Below are 15,033 nucleotides of genomic sequence, written 5' to 3' on the forward strand. Positions count from 1 at the left end.
GCTGGAACACCAGGTTGGTTTCCTGGCCTTTTGGTCAAAATTCAGAACACTTCCAAGACCTCCCCATCTTCCTTCCTTGTCAAAATCGTGAGACCTCACCCCCAACACACAGCTATCAGGAGCACAACTCAATTGTGAAAACAGCCACGGTTAAAAATTCTGAGCTTTCTTTCTCTCTGCTCACTTGCAAAATGTTATGTAGCCATGTCTCAACTTCTTAGCAAGAAAAACAGGGACACGAAGGTACTAAGTGCTCAAGACTTTTTTGTTGTAGTAGTCTGTATAACTCTGATATGCATGCTCCAGTAAATGAATGGGAAATGGGTCTAAATTCCTGGGTTTGTCTTGAAAATCTCAGCCTGTTTGGTGTTTTTCTTAAAACAAATCTGCTTACCTCAGCCTTACTATCAAAGGGACTACTATGTTAGCAGCTTTGTTTGGCTCCCAGAAGAGGGAATTTAAATAACTCAAATGCCCAGTAAATGCATGTATGTATAGTTAATATATTGTGCATATATGAAACAAATGCTAATGTATTGTCACTTTTATTAAAGAGCTTATCAAATTTCAATAGCTTTCTTCCAGCCTTTTATGTGGTCTTTACAATCTGTACCAGAACTACATTAGTAAAATAATCAAGAATTGATCCTAGTTGATGGAATTTCTCACTTAGTATCTAGTAGGACAAAGGAAGATTGCTAAAGGTGTTTTTTCCTTTCCATAGATCTTTAATTTTGGCATACACCAGACAAGAGAAGGAAAAAAAGAAAACTTGTAAGAACTGGTATTAACTGCCAAGTAGAACAATGCTGATTGTAATCAGAGACATGGAATGTGTTTTAATCTGCATTAATAGATGTATGCTTTTCAAACAGGCAAAGTGTGGGCTTTTACTCATAGATACTAAATTGGTTATGCAAGGCTTTGAGGAATCTAATCGACTTAAACAAGTCAGAAACCTGGTATATGTGTTCATGAATTCACAGACTATTTTTAGGAGGAAATAGTAATAAATTTTCAAACATTGGAGTCCTCTACTTAAAACATGCTTCCAAAAAAAGATTATTTTGCAATAATTATCAAGCATTGATTATATCAAGCATTTGGAAGAAGAGGTGGCTCATAAGGTTGATACTTTAATGAAAAGGCATTAAATCTTTTTCCCTTTTTAACAGAGATAATAGACAGATGGTAGTCTTCATATTGCATATGCTGGAATAGGCAGACAGCAATTACAGTTCCATCTTGAACATACCAACAATTTCTGGCTGGTCTTAGCTTAGTTCTGCTGCTGACTGTGAATCTGTGGGTTCAAACTGACTGAGTCAAAACTTTACAGTGTAGTAAACTTAAACCTCAGTAGCAGATTTTTATCTATTTTTTTATTTGTGCAAAATTTTTCAAGTTGCAACTGAGTGTGTGCCAAAACATTTTGCTGGTATTTTATTAGTTTTCAATGCAGAGCTGTGCCTTGAGTCATTACACATGGATTTTACTACCTAAAATGGATTTGAAATTAGACAAAAGCCTCTGCTTTTCTTACCTGGAAAAGTCTTTCGTGAAAACTCATAAGCATTCTGGACAAGATTTTTGTAGCTGATTGTCGAACAGTAAATGCTATCAAAAAATTTATTTGCTGGACATGATGTATTCAGGAAAGGAAGGTATGGGTTTTAGCTTGTTTAGCAAATAATTGCAATATTAACCTAAATGAATGCTAAGGAGAACTTACTCCAAATTCGGTCACTGGTATGACAGCCAACAGTGTACTTACTCTCAGTGGGACAAAATTCTTCCAGTTGTCTCCATACTACTAGGAGGATGACACTTTAGTCATTACAACTATAATTTAATTTTCTTATGTAGAAATAGCATCTTCTCCTGTCTTCTTTGAGAGATTTAGTTGACATATCATCTCATTCAGGCCACTAGTAATGGCAGTCAGGACAAATCTCCAATATTGATAAGAAGTAAATCTACCTTTCTACGTAGGTTCCTTGTCTTTGTCTGATGACTGTTCTCTTGTTAATAATTATACTTTCAAGGCTCTCCTAAGTGAGAAGTACTGAGTTACTTCACTGAGTGAAGTAAGCTAATACAGATGCCGAGGTGGTTGAAGATGCTATCAGAAAATTGCATATTAGGGATGTATTTAAATACATGTTTACTTTTGTTTTATATCGAAGTATATATTTTTGATCTGAACATGAATCCTTCACTCTCAGTAGTACTATCACATGAAAAGTTTTTGAAAAAAACAAAAGTCTCTGAGCTTGGATATTACTAGAGATTAACTCCATTTTGTAGAGTACTTTGCAGTTGTAAACATGTCCTAAAACTGTAAAGTATCGTAGCATAATACAACCTCTGATGCAGCCTGAAAGAAACTGTGGAAAGTTTACAGGGCTGTAATGGTCTCTGAGTTCTCTCCTGGAATTTATTTTGGGGTTAGCAGAAGTCCTGTCTGTTTTCAGTTAATCCAACTTGTGTTAATGTTATTTCCAAAACCTGAAAGGTATATCAAGCTGCACTAAGCTTTGTCGGATAATTTGCAGTGTGGCTTAAAAACTGACAACTACCCACAGTAAATTATTCAATTGGCTGTTTCCTTTGATTTTAATAGACAGTTATTAATCGTAAAAGACGCAGTAATCTGATCATTAGCCAATTAGTTGCATTTACTTCAGCAGGTACAAGTAGGATGGGGGATTTTCTCAAGTCCTGTGTTTGAAGTACTTTACAGCAGCATTTTGGAGTGTATTTCTCTTGGGGAATATCTCTGTGTATTAACATACTATTTCCCCTCAGTCTTAAACAACACTGTTTTGCTGATTAATCTTGAGTTATGTACATTAATGTTTCATTACATGCTCAGATACAGCTGCCATTATTCACCTGTCATTGCCTTTAGCCTGTCTGTCTCTTGCTCTGTGTAACCAGAGCAGACCTTCCTCATTTGTGAGATGAAAAAAATGCAGGCAGGTGATGCTCATATGATGAGAAACTGTCGGAATTCAAGTCCACAGGTTTTAAGGAGGAAGTGAATACACGTATATGACAGCAGATCAGAATTTCTCCTGCTCTGAAGTATGAGCTTCCAGGACAAACAGACCAGACAGCATAGCCAAATTTTAGTGGAAGTACGAGGCAGTACAGGGGATGGCCAAGTCATAAAGCTCCCATGCTCGGGCACTTACATTAAGCCATTTTCCTGCTTCTCTGACGGTCAGATTTTCCATTAAAGATGCAACTTGTAGATACAGGACCCACGTGCAGCTGACTGGAGCTCTAGCTCTGCTGACATAGTAATGCTTGTAAATATATGGATTTATTAACTTTTTATGTTTTCTGTTTAATGTTTATCTGCTTTACTAATGGAATAGGCAGTTGTGCTCTTTTATCGTTTTCGAAACTTTTTTTTTATTGTTATGAAGTTATTTCCTGAAACATCGATGGATTCCTTTTATAAATCTGATCACTTCCCACTATTGCTGCTCACTGGAAGGACCCAAAGTAGATAAAACCAGTTTGCTTCTGTTACTTAGTGTATAGATACATTAGAGAGAGGGAGATGCATGAGACTGACTAGGCAAGAAAAAGAGCGTTTTTGAAGACTGTGAATATAAGGCTTAACATGGAAGAACACTATTGCTCACTCAAAGCAGTATTTCTTAGATCTCTAGCAAGAGATAATTGAGCCATAATTGTGCTGGTATTTTCTGCCTTGTGTTGGGTAAAGTCTGAATTACTTCTTCTGAACTTTGAAATGACAATTTGTAGAAGTCTGGGAACTTATTAACCTGGTACCTGGATAGTAACTGGTTTCCTTCGATTAAGATTTTACATATTTGTAATTTTTAACTTTACTCAGCAATTCCCCTATTATTAGGGCATAATTGTAGTTTTTCACTATGGTTTATGCTTCCCAGACTTGTTGGAGTACAGGAAACTTGGGGGATATAATGACGTAAAATGACATGAAAATAAATGTAAATAAATGAGGTTTAGTTTAAAATTTGCCTGGGGCACTGGGCAGATAGCCAAAATGAGTTAAGCAATGGGATTCTTAACAAGAGTATCAGGGAAAGAAGCTATGGATGTTAAGACTGTTTTCTGTGTGGCCAGTGGTTATTTGCTTAGACTTTAATAAGTGGCTTAGTAGGTTTCATGATCCTTTGAACTAAAATTAATAAGGACTCTGATCCGGTGATTGTCAAACTGACTGAAAAAGTCTTCATATCTTACCAGATCTTTCTGAGACGTTATATAACATTATTGCAAGTAAGCTATCTCTTAATACCCTTTAGAAACTTCAACTGTAAATGGAAACACTGCCACAGCTGTAGCCTGATCTTTCTGCTGGCCTTTGGGTTGCAAAATATGTAATACACAACCCATTAAAGTTCCCACCACGGAGACAGTTCTTGAAACTGGAGTATAGTAGTTCCATCACTGACTTCTGTTGTAGTTCTTATTGCATATATAATATAATTTTTGCAGCACTCAGAGTGTGATGCACAGCTCTCCAGATATTGTAAAAAAAACAAAAAAAAACAACCATGCAGGGTTTTTCTGTGCCAGAGTAGCAGCAGCTGTATGTAGTGTGAAGGAGAGAGATGGATGCTTAGAAAAAGTGGCTCTTTCTTCTTGTGCCACACTGAGATTCTATTCACCTTGCAATGAATGATCCATCTTTGTTAGATCAGACAGGCCGGCCAGGCTCGTGTCAAAAGGGCCTTTTCAATTTGTTATCCTAGCAGCTGGTTCTCTTCCATTGCCTTTGCTTACTGTACATCTGGAAGAAGACTTCTGGCAGCTGGGAGCCATTTCATGTCTAAACCACATCCCCTGTCCATAGCAGAAATACCCGTTTGACAGCAGATGTCAAGCAAACCCTTAATGGGTTATTAATTTAAAAAAAAAAAAAAAAATTAATTAGTACAAAATTTGGCACTGCATTTGTTTTCCTCTTTTACCACCTGTACCTGTAACTTTGCTGCTATTTAGAGTTTTTGGTAGGATTTGACATGTTCAGAAATGCAGGGGATGTTCTTATTTTATATAATATTTTAAATAATATTTAAGTAATATTTAAAGTATTATAAAGACAGCAAATATTGTGATGAAAAAACAGCACAGGTAGTTTAAAATCAAAATTGAAAATATTCTCTTTTCAGCACTTTAGTAGTGCTAAAGTGAAACTCTTCTGTGGCCAGAATTTTGCCTTGGTGTGTGTCTGCTCTGGTCTTTTAAGTCCTTATTTGGGTGATTAAGTATAAACGGGCTGTTTTCAATGCTGAAGATCTTAATGTCCACTGGAGCTAGAGCTAGTAAAATGATGTCATTTTTATTTATGTGCTGAACTTGAAGTGTTTGGCTCTCGCTTCAGTGTTTTTTGGCCTGCAGGCCTGACAATAAGGCTTCCCCTTAGGCTGTGAAATACTTAGAACACCACTAGAAATACTGGTAAACGGAAGAATAGTTAAATTCTAAATATATTTAATATAATGAAGACTAGCCTTAAGAGTTTAAAAAGCATTCATTTTTAAATGTATTCTAAAAACATTTTTTTCTATAAAGTGCAGAATTTTTCATCTTCTGCACTCATCTCTCTGCTAGAAATACAACCCATTTTCTTCTCGACCATTCAAAAACGTCAGGTTCCTGCTAAACGTAAGGTTAGAAAGAAACAGCACTCAAGAAAAAGGATAAAATGCAGTCATTCATCTGGTGAGCAGGTTAATTTTTCAGTAATTTCTCCTGCTTGCCTAATTTCTTGCCTGGACAAATGGAAATTCTCCACGCGGTGTCCTTGAAAGGAGCCTTCCCTGGTTGTGTCGGCGCGGGCTCCAGGCGCTCTGTGTTTGGACAACAAGCAGCAGTGGGTGGTCAGGCTGCAGCACAGGACAAGGGCCCGCTGTGCACAGGAAAAAATGTTCAAAGGTGTTTAAGGGTGGTAAGGAAGTCGGAGAGTCCGGAGGCGATAGATCAGCCTTCCCTCGCTATTGTAGCCTGTGAGAAAATTCACTGTAAGATACGCAACGGATGAAAGAATACAGTGACTGTGTTCACCTGGTGGCACATCCGTAGGGTCTTTTTTTTTTTTCATTTCATTTTTTAATTTCATTTTTTAAATTAATTCATTTTCTTTTTTTTTTTTAATTTTCATCTTGCTCATATACATGCTGTGCGTGTATATACACGGAGTCTGTGTCATGACTGGTGCTTGACTTACCGTGGAAAATAGCACTGAAAAACTACTCAGCCTGAGGTTGGTCACTTGTTAAAAATTGTGTTTGTCGCTGCAAAAAAGTACTGGCACTCTATTATCCCCTGATCAACCAGGAGATTTTGCAAAAAGCTTTAGCTGAATGTCACATCAGTGATAGACCAGGCTGGCAGAATTGCAGAGTGGCTGAGGCTGGGTTATGGAAGGGAGGTGAGAGATGCACGACCCACAAGAAGCCTCCCCCTGTCAAACTCTAAGGGGAAAAAAAATCAAAACCCAAAACAAGCAGAGTTGTGGAGCGGTGGATATTGCAGAACAATTTTTACACTCAGTTTGGTAACAGTTTTGAAACAAGAAAGTAAAGCTGCTCTGAAAGATTTAAATCGTTGACTGGTTTGCAGATCATGGAAAAAACCTCTTTTAGGCAAACTTAATGTTAGTCGTCATCTTCACTGAGGCTGCAACGTGCTGTGTGCAGGTAACATCTCAAACAATGAGGTCAAGGTACGTACACGAGCCATAGGCACTGTGGGCACGTAAGTACCCTGTAGCATCCTCAGCACTGGTAAACTTTGAGAAAACTTGCAATTAGGGCTTAGCACAGTTGACTTTTAATTTGTGCTTTCACTTTCTGTAAATCAAATAAATGACGTCAAAAAGCATCAAGTCGGTTGGGTTTTTTTCAGATCCTTATTTTGGTGAGATCTTACTGCACTACATCAGAAGAGGTCTGAACAAAAGCATTGAACTCTTTATATTTTACACTGTATCTGAATGCTTTTATTTCATGCTATGTACTTTTAAAATATCTATGCACAAAAAGTTGAAACCCAGTAAAATCCTTTTTTTTTATTAAAAAAAAGCAATGTTAAGATCCTTAAAACTTCTTATTTGATCGTCTCATGATTTTACATTTGTAAGTGTAATAAGGCTTTAATTATACTTCTGGTTTGTCATGACTATTTGGTAGAAGAAAAGAATGAAGTACTTTTATTTTTCCTGTGTTTTCTTGGTTAAATATACGCTTGGCACTGGAATCACTGCCAGATATGCTCCGTGTAGATGCTGTATTTTGGAAAAAAAACACTTCTATAGCTTCAAAGATGCAGTATATTTAAAAAAAAATAAATAATAAGATCTACCAGGAACGTGTTGTTCACGCTGTTTATACAACATCTTAAAACCTGTTAGCACAGTAGAAAGTTAACTTCTTGAAACTTTAGATTCTTGCTGTCCTATATTCAGGATCTAGGAATGTAGAAATAGTAAACAAATTGAATAATGAATCGGCAGTAAGTTATTATTTGGGTAGTTTATTTAGGTTTATAAATATTATTGTCTACAGTCCATACTAGTATTAATTCATTGTATTACATTGTGCTGCTAAATTTAAGCTGCTGGCTCCAGAGAGGGAACGAGGTGGGATGGGAGAAAAATTGTTTGTAAGTTAACTCTCGCTTTTTTACAAGATTTATGCGTTAGTGTGCAGTCTTCAAGCGCTATCTTCTGGTGGGGTGAAAGCAAAATCGGCTCTGCTAATGCAGTCCAGATGTTTATTAGTCCTGAGGGTATATGTGCTGTTGTAGTTCCCTGCTGCTGGGTTATACTTGCTTGTAATGCTAGACAACCAATTAAGAAATTAGTTCATGTTAAACTTTCTTTTCCTGGTACGGCTGCAGACTGATGATGTGGTTTTTCTGGTGGAACAAGAGAGTATTCTTTACGTGTTTTCTGTTACTGGTGAATATATAAACCATTTGGGCGGCGTGGGGTTAGCGTATCAGCAGCAGTACAGAATTTTCAGGTTTTCAGCTACCTCAGGCAAATGGTTTTAATTGAACTAATTCACGTTAAGATGTTTTGGTAAGTGTGTCTGTTTTTCTTAATTCTGAGATTTAATTGGCACTGTCATTTTTAGAGACCATCTGTTTACAAGAAATTCCTCATATTAACAAGGTGTTTGAAAGGTGAGAAGCTAAATTCTATGGGAAGACATCAAAGAGGGAAGTTTTGGTGTGTCGTGGCTTTTTCTAATTATAGTTTTTGTGAAAATAGCATTGCTGCACTCTTGGGGTTTTTGTAGTACCCGTTTTAACTAGCAATGGCTGTGACAATTCCAATTTGTCCTTCTTGGCATATGCTTTTCAGCCAGATGAAACGCAGATATGTTGAATCTAAGTCAAATTCTTATGGAAGCCCAAGAACTATGTGAGGCACTTCAAATTTCTCAGGGTCTTCTATACAATTTTCTTTATATTCTGGGTAGAATCTCTATAAGGTATTGAATGCATGCTTTTTTTTTTTAATCTGGACAGGAATCAATTTGTTTTGGTTTTACTTCATTCTTTAAGGTTGCTGGAATGTTTTCACAGAAGCTAATTATTGCAAATTTACAACATTAAAGTTATGGTTTAGAAGTCATAGATGTTTAAATCATAAATGCTGGTGATGTGTGACCTTACACAGACCTCTGCTGTATGGGTAGTTGCATAGTATGTGTCCATAATTAACTGTTTGCATTGCAACATACATACCTACTTAACAAACTTCTGAAAGTTTTAGGTTTTTACTTTCCCATTAATTTGTATTTTTAGTTCATTCAGAGGAAAAGTCTTCCCAGATTCTTGTTCACACTCATTATATATATTGTCTGTGGTGATAGTGGGTAAGACACTTAAATCACCGCAGTGGATTCCATATTGCTGAAAACTCATAAATTTTAAAGGTATTATAAAGATGACTTGTTTTTAATAAGTGATGTGGGAGTTAAGTAGTGACCAGAATCGTAATACAGGCTGAAGGCAGCACGGATGGGTTCACCAAGCCAGTTAATGCAGCGTGTCCATCGTGACTGCGAGCGATGTAGCAAATCAAATCTACTTACTTGGGTGTCCTACAGTATGAACAGTCATAAGGTGAATGCAGGAACTGGCAGCTCGGTAACAACAACGTCACAGAGCAAGGCCACAGGAAATCTCTTTAAAAGCCATTAAAGAATTATGGGAGGAAGAACTTCTTTCCAAAGGAACTAAAACCCAATACTGTCACCTATTGGAAGTTTGCCATAAGTTTCACAGTACTTTAAGCCCCAGCTGTTGAAGTAATGTGACTAGGTATATCTTTACTGTCATGCTCGTCTGACAGCGGCATAAATTCAGAATAAATATTCTTCAAATTCTTTCCACTTCGTGTTACTCTTGAATCCGAGTGTTGCAGTGTTACAGCTGGTGCTCTTACTGTGTGGCCTTCCTGTTATTTTAAGTGAATGTAGGTATTGATGGAAAACATCAAGCAATATAAACGCAAACGCTGAGATTCTCATTACAAAATTCAGCATGAATTACGAGGAGATGTTTCATCTCTTTATAAGAAAGAAATTTTTTACTGTGAGAGCAATCACTCACTGAAGTAACCTCCCCAGAGATGTGGTGGAGTTCTTATCGCTGGAGGTTTTCAAGACACAACTGGACGAGGTGCTAGATAATCTCATCTGAGCTCCCTTTCCCATGAAAGGTTGGATCAGATGATCTTTCGAGGTCCCTTCCAACCTGGGCTGTTCTGTAATTCTGCGAATTGTGATTCATTTGAGTTTAGCTATTACAGCTCAGTTGACCAATGCTGAAGTATTTTTTGATGGTTACTTTCAGAAATGTATCTGTAATGTGATGTGCATAAAACAGCAATTTAGACTTTAAAATAAATATTGGCAGTGTTACAGCACATAAAAAAAAAATCATCAAATCCTGCTCATTATTATATGGTTGGTTTCCAAAACGTACATTAGACTCCAAGCATCCACCTCCATCAGATTAGATCGTTGCTTAGGACTTGCTAATAGTGACCTACGTATGGACAGGCACCCAAAGAAAGAAAATGATTATTTGATACACTGGGAAATATTTTGTGTGTTTGTAGAGATGTATAAGTATGAGATGTTTCAGACATGCACGAGCATACCATGCCATTAGTTCATCTGCTTCATGATGGATGGATTCTTTCTACCTCAACTCTGCAGAAGTCAAACAGCTAAGAAGTAGTTGAGCACTCTGCCCTTAACTGGTTCAACTGGAGGCACAAGAAACTTGTGCTGTTGAAAAGTATATTTAGACATGCACTAGAAAAAAAAAAAAGTGTGTGCCATGTCACTAGTGCCATAAATACGTATTTATCCATGGCTTTCAAGTGGTTAATTGTAGAGCATTAATTAAAATAAAACCAGAGAAACATACAGACCAAAGAATGATATTTCCCACAATACTTGTGGTTTTGGCTTTGCTACAGGAGTCAATAGTGGTGTTACTGAACAGCACTGATGTGTGGATGACCAAACAGTCTAAATAAGCAAGATTAAGAATGTTTTTGCTAGATAACTTTTGTCTTGTGTCGCTTCTGGAGTAAATCAGAATTCCACATGCAGTTTCATGTCAATTGATGTTCAAAAATGATTGTAACTTTTTCACCCCTTCTCCCTAGGCAACTCATCGCTCCACAGCCCCATGTTGGACCTGGACAATGATGTGCGTCCATCACCAATTGGCCACCTCAGTCAAACTGCTTCACTGAAAAGAGGCAGCAGCTTTCAGTCTGGCCGTGATGATGGTAGGCGTCTGTTTTATTTGGAAAAACAAAGCTGCAATTCCCTACGTCCAGTGTGTGGTGTAGTCAAAAAAACCTCAAACAGAAACCTGCTCTGTGTGTTTGCTTTGGTTTGTTACCAAATAGAATTCTCTCTTCTCATCCATTACCATTCCTTACTAAAGGGGTCCTTTGTGGTTTTTTGCAAGCAAAGAACAGTTCATAGCTTTTTAAAATGTAGTCAAGGTAATGAGTCTTTTTTTTTTTTTCTACAAAACCAGAGTATTTTTTTTTTGTATACATAACCACCTACTACCTTTTGCTGTCGTTATACGTTCCGTGTATGTTTACTAATATGACTCTCCTTGCATTTGCTCCTTCCGTGACTTCAAATACCTGGTCTTTGTTCTCTAATTCTGTAAATCCAGGAAGGGAAACAAAGTGCGTGACAAAGCTCGAGCAGTGTGTCCACAACCAGCTGAGCCCTTGTGTGCCATAAGTGTCTTCAACACCTTTGTCCAAACAACTTCATCTCAGGAGTCTTTCAATGGTGACATCACAGGAGACAAAAAACGTGTTTCACAGGACAGATCATTTCTTACCAAAGTACTGTTTTGCAGAAAGCATTTTTTTATTAAGAACTTTCTGGCTTTGGTCCACTTCGATGTTACTTTTCTCCCAGTTCTGTAGACTTCCTTGAAAAACCATCTATAAATATCTGATTTATTTTTTTTCCTAAGCAAAAAGAGATTTGAAGGGAACCTTTCAAGAACATAGAATGAAGAATAAGGAGAATTGTATGTTCTTGTGCTGCCACAATGTATCTCCACATGCCAGACAATTAAATTGTGTCACAATTTGAGATTGAATGTTTGTATTTCAAAATGTAAATTACACAGATTCTTCAAAATGTACACCTATACCAAGTAATTACATTACTGTATTGTTGTCACCCTTGTCTGTTCTCAGCCCAAAGCCTTGCATGAAGTTGAATAACAGGTGTTACAGAGCAAAACAGTAAATTGCTGATTGTTGTCAAATACCGTCCGCTAACAATACACATGCCACACTTAATGGAGCAAGCAACAACCAAAATTCAGTTTATTTTTGCTTTGTTTTCTTTCACATGTGTCTCTGCTTAAATAGTTGCATCTACGGAAGGCAATTCCAATTCAATTGGTTATCTTTGCTTTTAGAGTCTTCGTTATGGATCCATAACCTTTTACAAATGGGAAAAGATAAGTCTTCAGCAAGCTTTGCAGATTCTGTAGCTATCGGTTTAAATCGAGATTCAGAGGAAAACTGGAGGATCAGAGCATCTTAATAATCCACTGCAAAGGCCCTAGAGTTAGAACGAGTTTCGTCTGAGTTGAGTTCATTGGTACCTAGGAGCACATGCCCACTGCATGCTTAGGAACCAGTTGAAAGCTCTACCATGGCAGGGGGTTGGAACTAGATGACCTTTGAGGTCCCTTCCAACCCAAACCGTTCTGTGATTCTTGCTCTTCTCTGAGTTGGAGAGCCAAAGCAAACCAACCACTTATGATACCTGTGCAGATGCTGCCATTTCAAATATGCCATGATGTGCTCCGTTTCCAAGTTGCTTTTGCATCCTTTTTTTTTTTTTAAGTAAATTTGAGGAATGGCATTTCTGGGTTTTTTTGGTGTTTTGGCATGTTTTTTTCCACCCATTGTGGTTGACAGTGGTTGTCCATGAGACCGTTTGAACAAATCACTTTGAATTCAAAACTACAGCATTCAGATAACATTCAGCCCTTGCTTGAGCCTATGTTCATGAGGATTTGTAAACAGTAGCTCTAGTTTCATCTTTAGGATGTTATAGCACAGAGTATAATAGGATAAATAGAATAAAAGACAATTTGTGCTTTAATATAGATTGGAGCTTTCTCTAGCAACGAAGGCAAAATATCCTGAATTTATAGCCAGAATGTCCTTTTGACATCATGTGCAGTACCTTATTCTAATAAATATCTGCCGTCTGCAGGCTCGGGACTAAGCCCCAAGTATGCTTCCTGGAGGGGAAAAGAATTTCATACATGAAGTAAATCTTGCCAGTGTGTTTCTAGTTAGGAACAGACATCCCTGGCTATAACCTTGGATTGGTGCTGGAGCTTTTGGCGAAGACAAAATGGTTTCTCAAAGGAGCTGAAATCTTGTGATTAGAACTTAGGGTTTATTGGTGTTAGAGAGCCTCTGTTGCTGTAGCAGTGTTGGCACAGCTTCCTGGCATATTCACAGCTTATGTTAATAAAAGGAGTTTTCTTGCTACTGAGTCTAGACCAGTTCTCTGAGAGTCATAAACCAAACTGGCAAATGTAGTGCTCTGACATCCTGTGTCCACATCGTGAGCTTTGCTGGTTGAACTTTCATGAAGTTTTCAGACCTCTTAAACAGATGCATTATTGTCAGCAGAGTTACACTTCAGTTATGTCAGAGTCTCTATCCAAATTTTGGGCTTCCGTTGTGATTTTTTTTTGGGTTTTCAAATACTGACCCAGAGTCTCTAAACCTTTTGGCCGTGAGGAAAAAGAACATTTTGGGTAGTGTGGATGATTGTTCGTTCAGTAAAAAAAATGCCTTTGTTTTCTGTATTAATTGGCACCTTTCTTCTGCCCCTTTTCAGCTTTCTCTTTACCTTTGCCCTCATGACCTCCCTTTGCCCCGTTTTTTAAAAAACTGAGAAAAGTTAACTGCTGCCAAAATGTAAGCTATTTTCCTGATGTGTTTTAATAGCCAGTGTACTAGCAGCATAAATAAGTTCATGAAGTGAGAGATGCCGCAGTATTATGTGCCATGATTATGTCCTTCATCCAAGAATCTTAATACATACTTAATGATACGTTTATTGAGCTTTACCAGAAATGTTGGAGTCTCCCATTTTTCAGATAAAAGGTTTTACCAAACAAATGGAAATGAAGATGAGAGGTTGGCAACTTGTCCCAGACCGCAATGGAAATTTTTTTGAGCTTTAAAAAAAGCAGATCTTCTAATTGCCATTATTTGCCTTAAGCACTAGCTCATCCTAGCAGCTCTGTTTCTTCAGCATCACCACCTTATCATTTGAAATTTCTATCTTGATTGCTTTCATGTTACCTCACCTTTTAGAGTGATTTGAAGACAGAAGACTGGCTGAATGGATTGTTAAGTGGATTGCATTAATCCCTACAAAGGGACCTATTTTTCATAATCTGTCATAGTGCTAGCACCTTGTAAGCATATGAGAAGAGAAGACAGAGCTTATATGTGTACCAGTTGTATACACACATACGGATGGGGCTTTAAATTTTTTAATTCCTACCTGTAAGGTTTTATATATACTGTATAGTCACTTGTGTAACACAAACCAGCAGAAAGCTAGTAGTACGTAGTGTTTTTTATTACCCATTCAAAGTTTTTTTTAATTTTGCTTTTTCTGCCCCCTCTTCCCCTTTTAGCTTGGCGATACAAAGCTCCTCAGCAAGTTGTGTTTGTTGAGAAGTTGACAAAACTTGTTGTAAGTCAGCTGCCCAACTTCTGGAAGCTCTGGATTTCTTATGTGAATGGAAGTTTATTCAGTGAGGTATGGATTCTTCTATATAAGTGACTTAAGTAACAAAGCTCCATAATAACTATATTTAAAGTATTATATTTCACTGGAAGAAGCGACAACTTATTTTAATTGGAGAGGTTTATAAAATAATATGTAGACTCTTACACATTTGAGGGGTGCTACCTTGACTAGTAAGGTGTCTTGCAATACTAACCTATGGATGGAGAATGGATCGTGAGCAGCCCTGAGGAGAAGGACTTGGGAGTACTGGTGGACGAGAAGCTCAATATGAGCCGGCAATGTGCTCTTGCGGCCCAGAAGGCCAACCGCGTCCTGGGCTGCATCAAGAGGAGCGTGGCCAGCAGGTCGAGAGAGGTGATTCTTCCCCTCTACTCTGCCCTCGTGAGACCTCACCTGGAGTACTGCGTCCAGTTCTGGAGCCCCCAACATAAGAAGGACATGGACCAGTTGGAGAGGGTTCAGAGGAGGGCCACGAAGATGATAAGAGGGCTGGAGCACCTTTCCTATGAGGACAGGCTGAAAGAGTTGGGGCTGTTCAGCCTGGAGAAGAGGAGGCTCCGGGGTGACCTTATAGCGGTCTTCCAGTACCTCAAGGGGGCCTACAGGAAAGATGGGGAGAGGCTGTTCAGGAGGGCCAGCTGTGATAGGACAAGGGGTA

At 38.0% G+C, this 15,033-nt stretch overlaps 1 protein-coding gene across 1 annotated transcript in view; it reads left to right on the forward strand.

Annotated features, from left to right (window-relative positions):
* Positions 1-15,033, forward strand: part of EXOC2 (exocyst complex component 2) — a 132,345-nt gene that overhangs the window by 56,651 nt on the left and 60,661 nt on the right. Inside the window, exons 12-13 of the mRNA XM_086608422.1 lie at positions 10,703-10,828; positions 14,260-14,384. Of these exons, the coding sequence (XP_086464548.1) occupies positions 10,703-10,828; positions 14,260-14,384 (251 nt within the window). The remainder of the gene's footprint in view (positions 1-10,702; positions 10,829-14,259; positions 14,385-15,033) is intronic.

This window comes from Tauraco erythrolophus, chromosome 3 (genome assembly GCF_009769465.1).
Source record: "Tauraco erythrolophus isolate bTauEry1 chromosome 3, bTauEry1.pri, whole genome shotgun sequence".
Lineage (NCBI taxonomy): Eukaryota > Metazoa > Chordata > Aves > Musophagiformes > Musophagidae > Tauraco > Tauraco erythrolophus.